This window comes from Colobus angolensis, unplaced genomic scaffold (genome assembly GCF_000951035.1).
Source record: "Colobus angolensis palliatus isolate OR3802 unplaced genomic scaffold, Cang.pa_1.0 Scaffold133, whole genome shotgun sequence".
In the NCBI taxonomy this organism is placed as follows: domain Eukaryota; kingdom Metazoa; phylum Chordata; class Mammalia; order Primates; family Cercopithecidae; genus Colobus; species Colobus angolensis.
Window position 1 is genome coordinate 3,677,338 of NW_012114411.1, and position 7,867 is coordinate 3,685,204.

At 44.7% G+C, this 7,867-nt stretch overlaps 1 protein-coding gene across 8 annotated transcripts in view; it reads right to left on the reverse strand.

The window, feature by feature from the left end:
- Window positions 1–7,867, reverse strand: part of DCLRE1C (DNA cross-link repair 1C) — a 47,144-nt gene that overhangs the window by 34,722 nt on the left and 4,555 nt on the right. For 2 of the 8 annotated variants that reach the window (XM_011934257.1, XM_011934260.1), the window contains exons 2-3: window positions 6,785–6,836; window positions 3,624–3,708 (exon numbers count right to left, since the gene is read on the reverse strand). In XM_011934257.1, coding sequence (XP_011789647.1) covers window positions 3,624–3,708; window positions 6,785–6,836 — 137 coding nt within the window. Of the gene's footprint in view, window positions 1–634; window positions 966–3,623; window positions 3,709–3,951; window positions 4,083–5,264; window positions 5,350–6,784; window positions 6,837–7,867 lie in introns of all 8 variants that reach the window. The other 6 variants (XM_011934259.1, XM_011934258.1, XM_011934263.1 and 3 more) reach the window with 6 other exon arrangements.

Consider the following 7,867-nt stretch of genomic DNA (forward strand, 5'->3'; position numbering starts at 1 on the left):
ACGGGGTTTCACCGTGTTAGCCAGGATGGTCTCGATCTCCTGACCTCATGATCTGCCCGCCTCGGCCTCCCAAAGTGCTGGGATTACAGGCGTGAACCACCGCACCCGGCCAGTTCTACATATTGTATGTTTTCTTTATTGTACAATTTCCTTTTTAACCAGTCAGTTATCGTACGCATTTAGTTTCCACGCGTATGGGAAGATTTTAGCTGTCCCTTTGTTTCTGATCTCCAACATCACTGTGTTCTTTCGTGAGACAGTACATGGTTAGTTTTTGTAAATGTCATGAGCACCCCCCAAAAATACTATTTTCTTCCTTGCCTTTAAAGTCCTGTTTATTAGTCCACATTGCAGAAATTTTCTGCACCTTATTTCCTGCCTCCTCCTCCTTTCAGCATCTGGGAGGGACACGTTAAGCTCTCTAGTGACAATTGTAGATTTCCTATTTCTCGCCCTGATTCTGCGGCGGCCTTGTTTGTACTATGTCAACTCATCTAAGCTGGAACTATTTCCTAGAACCCCTATCCATGGTGTTGCCCACAGTAAGCACTCTGAAGGCAGATGTGAACTAGCAGGCTTTTTTTAATGCTCTGAAGGGCACCAGAAACGGTAACAGCTCATGAACGTTGTTGACCTTCTGGCTTAACTCAGAGACTGGGGCAGCGCCGCAGCAACACCAGCCTCTGCTGGGTGCCTGTGTGCAGCTCCTCCGAGTCCGGGGCAGGTGCATGTGCCTCAGAGCCAAAGCGGGAGACCAGCACTATTGAGGCCAGAGGAAGTGAGAGACAGAAGTGGGTTTTGGCCTGTCCTCCCAGGCTCTAGTGGGCCATTGTGCCTTCCAGTTTGTCTCTGCTCCCCTCCCCTTCTCTTCTAGCTTTCCTTCCTGACTGCTGGCCAGGCTGACCTGTAGCAACTTCAAGCTGAATGCCAGAGACAACAGGAACAGCCTTGCTGTTGTGACTGCTCTGCAGAGGGAGGACAAACCCCCTTCCCAATCGAAGGTCAGATGTTGAGGTGGATGATACCATGCACACAAACACACGTGCACACACTGTGTGCGCATACTCACACACGCATGCACATACACACACGTGAGCACACACACAGCAGAGAATGAGAAGAAAACTTCAGTCACATCACAGGACTTTCGGGGAGGGCAGTGCAGTCTGTGAGCTGGGGACAGAAATGTTTCCTGTGGCTTGAGAGAAAGTAGGAGCAATCAGCCCTGGTTTCCACTGTGGCGTGGGGTGGGCCTGGACTTGCCTGGTTTGAACTTCACCTCAGTGCTGAGGCAAGCATGGCCTTTTTGTCAGCTTGCCCAAATGTGGGCAGGAGGGAGGCATTGGCTGTAAGCAGCTTAAGAGCAAACAGAGGCCTGGCACTGTGGCTCACACCTGTAATCCCAGAACTTTGGGAGGCCGAGGTGGGAGAATTACCTGAGGTCAGGAGTTCCAGACCAGCCTCGCCAACATGGCGAAACTCCATCTCTTCTAAAAAATACAAAAATTAGCCAGGCGTGGTGGTTCACGCCTTGAATCCCAGCTGCTAGGGAGGCCGAGGCAGCGAGAATTGTTTGAACTCGTTAGGCGGAGTTTGCAGTGAGCTGAGATCACACCACTGCACTCCAGCCTGGGTGACAGAGTGAGACTATCTCAAAAAAAAAAAAAAAGAGTAAACAGACTCTTCGTGACACTGTGACAAACTGCTCTGCCAACTCCCACAACGATTTAAGACCTAATCCACATAATGAACCCACATTCTGTTAACTCATTGTGGTTCTCCTCAGATCAAGCACTGGGTGACAGATTCTCGCACTTTCTACTTCAGTTGGAGGTTATTTTGTCAACTGCACATATGTCCACATGACCCATGGTTCCTTTTAACAGTAACACCCTCTTCAAACCTTATCTTTCTTTGCCTTCCAGTCTACTTTCTGATATTAAAAACTGCCACTCTGACATTTTTGCCTCCTAATTGGTTAGTAATTTTTTCCCTTTTTCTTCCCCCCAAATTTCAAATTTCAACCCGTATTTATCCTTCTGTTTTATCTATGTCTCTTGTAGACTTATACTGATGAATTTGTCTAAGTTTTTTGTTTGTTTTTGAAGATGGAGTCTCACTCTGCCACCCAGGCTGGAGTGCAGTGGCATGATCTCGGCTCACTGCAACCTCCGCTTCCCGGGTTCAAGCGATTCTCCTGCCTCAGCATCTCAAGGAGCTGGGATTACAGGCACAGTCCCCATCACACCCAATTTTTTGTATTTTTAGTAGACACGGGGTTTTGCCCTGTTGGCCAGGCTGGTCTCCAGCTGACCTCAAGTGATCTGCCTACCTCGGCCTCCCAAAGTGCTGGGATTATAAGCATGAGCCACTGAGTTCAGTTGGATTTGTCTAATTTTTTTAACTTAAACTGAGAATTTGTCTTTTGATCAAAGGCAGAATTAAATTCTCTCCTATATATACTAATCACTGTTACAATCAGACTTTTTCTGCCTTCTTTGCATTTTCTGTGCACTAGACTTTTTTCTCCCCTTGATTCCCCTTGACTACTTGGACAGATGCGTTTTATTCTGCCAGACCGAACGTTACCCATTCTATCTGTATTCTTCTAGCTGTCATACCTTCCTTATTATAGCCTGTAATTTACGTTTATTTTTCTTACTCTATCCCACAATTTAAATAAAAGGATTTAGCAACTATGTTACTGAACACCTTATACTCTAAAATATTAAAATGTGGCCAGGTGTGGTGGCTCACACCTGTAATTCCAACACTTTGGGAGGCCAAGGTGGGTGGATCACCTGAAGTCCGGAGTTTGAGAGCAGCCTGACCAACATGGTGAAACCCTGTGCCTACTAAAAACACAAATATTAGCCGGGCATAGTGGCGGGATTCTGCAATCCCAGCTACTCGGGAGGCTAAGGCAGGAGAATTGCCTGAACCCAGGAGGTAGAGGTTGCAGTGAGCCGAGTTTGAGCCACTGCACTCCAGTCTGGGCGACAGAGTGAGACTCCAAAAAAAAAAACAAAGAAAGAAAGAAAGAAAATATTAAAATGCATCTTAGCAAGAGAGTCAATGAGATTAAACAAACAAAACTAAAGACCTAGATCTCACTCTTGAGGAACAAAGAAAACATATCAACAACCACCAAATGTTGACTTCTGCCATACTGCTCAATGGCAACAGACTTAATTTTTTTTTTTTTTTTTTAAAGATGGAGTCTCACTCTGTTGCCCAAGCTGCAGTGCAGTGGCATGATCTCGGCTCAACGCAACCACTGCTTCCTGGGTTCAAGCAATTACTCTGCCTCAGCCTCCTGAGTAGCTGGGACTACAGGTGTGTGCTACCATACCTGGCCAAATTTTTTATTTTTAGTAGAGACAGGGTTTCACCATGTTGGCCAGGCTGGTCATGAACTCCTGACCTCAAGTGATCCGCCCACCAAGGCCTCCCAAAGTACTGGGATTACAGGTGTAAGCCACCATGTCTGGCCAGAGACTCAATATTCTAATTAATGTGGGTAACTGTAGTATGTGACAAACCGAGGCAATGTTTTTGTCAATCTACCTCTAAAAATACTTCCCACTTAAAAAAAATTAAGTTATTCAAAAAATAAAACTTACAATTCGTTTCTCCCAAAATCTGTATTTCGGGCTAGTTAACAACAACTCCTTAGTCACAGGTGAACAGTATAGATAAACCTTCAAGCTGAAAGGAAAAAAGAAAAAACTTTCAGTACAATCCAAAGTGAGCCATCTTGGTGAGTAATGAATCTATTTCATCATACATCTAATAGTTTCATTTGAGACCAGCCTGACCAACATGGTCAAACCCCATTCCTACTAAAAACACAAATATTAGCCAGGCATGGTGATGAAATCTATTTCATCATACATCTAATAGTTCAGAAATTATGCTGGCACAAAATCTGTTAGAGTCACTCCAGCATACCTATGCCCACCATTTCACTATCATCAAGAGCACAAGGTGGGGGTGGAAATACAGCGTCCCTGGACTACCTCCAATAGCGGTCCCTCACCACTGTTACTTGGAAATACACACTTGTATATGATCAAGCGTGTCTGGAAAGATAATGCCACACGTTACACTACCTCTGGAAAAAGTGTGTTGGGAACAGAAACTTCTGCTTTTTACTGTATATTTATTTATTTATTTTTTGAGACGGAGTCTCGCTCTGTCACCCAGGCTGGAGTGCAACTGCAATGGCATGATCTCGGCTCCACCTCCACCTCCCAGGTTCAAGCGATTCTCCTGTCTCAGCCTCCACAATAGCTGGGATTACAGACACACACCATGATGCCCGACTAATTTTTTTTGTAGATACGGTGTTTCACCACATTGGCCAGGCTGGTCTCGAACTCCTCACCTCGGGTGATCCGCCCACCTCGGCCTCCCAACGTGATGGGACTACAGGGAGAGCCACTGCGCCCAGCCTATTCTTTTTTTTTTTTTTTTTTTTGGTAATGAACAGAAATTAATTTCACAATAAACTTTTTTTTTTTTTTTTTTTTACACGGAGTCTGTAGTGTTTTCTGTAGGGAAAAGGTCTCCCTATGTTGCCCAGGCTGGTTTCAAACTCCTAGGCTCAGGTCATCCTCCCACCTCGGCTTCCCAAAGTGCTGGGATTATAAGCCCAAGCCACCACGCCTGGCCTAAAGAGACTTTTAGAGATAGAGATGCCTCACACCTGTAATCCCAGCACTTTAGGAGGCCAAGGCGGACAGATCACTTGGAAGTCAGGAGTTCGAGACCAGCCTGACCAACACGGTGAAACCTCGTCTCTACTAAAAATACAAAAATTATTTGGGCTTGGTGGCACGTGCCTGTAGTCCTAGCTGCTTGGGAGGCCGACGCAGGAGAACTGCTTGAACCTGGGAGACAGAGATTGCAGTGAGCCAACATCATGCCACTGCACTCCAGCCTGGGCAACAAAGTGAGGCTCTGTTTAAAAAAAAAAAAAAAAATGCCAAACAGTTCTAGCCCCTAGCTGTGTGAGTCTTCCCAGCCCAGGTATCAGACATGGATGAGGGAGTCTCCAGATCTTATGTGGCTGACATTATCTGAAGACTCTGCTCACTGATGTTTAATACCTGGGCTGGGAAATCATCCTCACTCCACCCTGTCAATCCCTGACCCACAGAAACTGAGCAGTAAGACATGATCTGTGCTAAGTCACTCCATCTTGAAGTAATTTGTTACACAGCAACAGATGACTGATACACAGGCTCTACAATCAGACAGACCTGGCTGGAATCCTGGTCCTGCCACTTACTGGCTGTGTGACATTGGGCAACTAATTTAACCTCTCTGGTTCCTCAGTCTCCTCATCTGTAAAATAGAAATAATAGTAGTATCTATTCAAAAGGTTATCAAGAAGCTCTAATGAAAATGTCAGGTGCAAGAGGGCAGAGCCTTGCATCTGTGTGGCTCGCTAATGCATTCTCCACCTCCAGTACAATGCCCGACACATCACAGGCAACCAAAAAAAAATTACTGAGGCCAGCAGTGGTGGCTCATGCCTGTAATCCCAACACTTTGGGAGGCTGAGGCAGGCAGATCACTTGAGATCAGGAGCTCAAGACCAACCTGGCCAACACGGTAAAACCCCTCTCTACCAAAAATACTAAAAGTAGCTGGGTGTGGTGGCAGGTGCCTTTAATCCCAGCTACTCCGGTAGCTGAGGCAAAAGAATCACTTGCATCTGGCAGGCAGAAGTTGTAGTGAGCTAAGATCGTGCCACTCCACTCCAGCCTGGGCGACAAGAGCGAGACCTGTCGCAAAAGTCAATAAATAAAAATAAAATAATAAAAAATTATTGGCCAGGTGCAAAGGCTCATGCTTATAATCCCAGTGTTTTGGGATGCCAAGATGGAAGGATCCCTTGAAGCCAGGAGTTTATGACCAGCCTGGGCAACATGGTAAGACCCTGTCTCTACAAAAAAAAAAAAAAAAAAAAATTGTTGAACTGAGAAATACACAGTCCCCAGATACAGTAAGTATTCAGTAAATATTAGCTATCATTATCAAGAAGACAGACTATTGCTATCAATGAGCAGAAAAGTCTGACATCCACTGGCCCTTTTCAAATATGTATCTTGAGAATTGGGAATTTAGATATAGGCAATGGCTGCAAGAAAAGCATTTAATAGTTCAGTTTTAAGAAAAAATCCAGTATTATATGATCCTTTACAATGGAACAGCCATTCTCTCTCATATACTCTTACAGAAATAACACGGAGTGAGTTATTGCTGTACCCAGTAGCATAGATAAATCACACAAATACAATGTGAAGTAAAGTAAAACAATTATAAAAGGGTCTATTTGAGACCAGGTGCCAGTGGCTCACATCTATAATGCCAGCCCTTTGGGAGACTGAGGCAGGAGGATCACTTGAGGCCAGGAGTTCGAGACCAGCCTGGGCGACATAGCAAATCTCCCTCTGTTTTTTTTTTTTTTTTTTTTAAGCAGTGTATTTGGTAGGAATATATATATATATATCTCAAGTTCACAAACAGCCAAAGCTAACCCATGATGACAAAAGTCAGAATAGAGGTTACCTTTGGGAGGAGGTAGGAGGGGTCTGGGATATTGGTACTGTCCTATTTCTTAATCTGAGTGAAGCTACACAGATGCGTTCACTTTGTAAATGACTATATGCTTGGATGTATGTACTTTTCTGTACAGTTGTTATCTCTCAATTAAAATGTTTGCTTAAAAACATACACACACACACACACACAAATAAGTAGCAAAATAAATTACCTGCACTCCAACCTTCTTTTCAAGGTAGGGGCTCTTAATCCTTTCATGTGATCTAAAAACAAAGGAACCAACACTCATAAATATGTTCTTTTTCCAGAGGATTCCTTAGCCCAAGGGAAACAGTTGTCTTCTTTTTCAGCGTCAAGAGAAAACCCACGAGGTTTGCTTTTATAAGAATTGAATCACATGGGCTACGGACTCTTTCTTCTGCAAGTGAATAATCCTTTTCGGAACAGGACAGGCTGAGCCATCCAAATCAATTTAAAAGGAGAGTGATTCCCTGCATCACAGGCCAGAGTTTAAATCCCTCTGGGAAGCCACAGAAGAATGAGAACTGCTTCTAGCCCTCCACTCTTCTACTTCATTTCAATCCAACCACCCTTCAAGCCACGCTCTATGTAACCCATTCACTTCCTGCCACTTAAATCAGTCTATCTAGAAATTCAAGCTCGTGTCCATGGAATCTGCTACGAAATCACTCAGGCTCAGAACAAGTGTTTCGTCATCTTCTTATCCTACTGTGGTGGATTCAAAGGAGAGTATCACTATCCACGAAGACTTGCTCCACAGCCCTCCACATTAACAGACACAGACAACAGAAAGGTAGCAATTAGACCATTACATTCAGCATATCATACATTCCAATATATTCTGAATCTTTAGCAAGTAAAGGCCTAGACAACAATGATCAAACAGCTCTAAATTGTTTAGCTAAACCAGCTGGACACGGTGGCTCACACCTGTAATCCCAACACTTTGGGAGGCCAAGGCAGGCGGATCACCTGAGGTCAGAAGTTTGAGACCAACCTGGACAACATGGTGAAACCCCATCTTTACTAAAAATACAAAAACTAGCCATGCATAGTAGCACACACCTATGATCCCAGCTGCTCAGAAGGCTGAGGCAGGAGAATCACTTGAATATGGGAGGTGGAGGTTGCAGTGAGCCAAGATGATACCACTGCACTTCAGCCTGGGCAACAGAGTGAGACTTCATCTCAAAAACAAACAGCCAGGTGCAGTGGCTCATGGCTGTAATCCCAGCACTTTGGGAGGCCAAGGCAGGTGGATCACCTGAGGTCG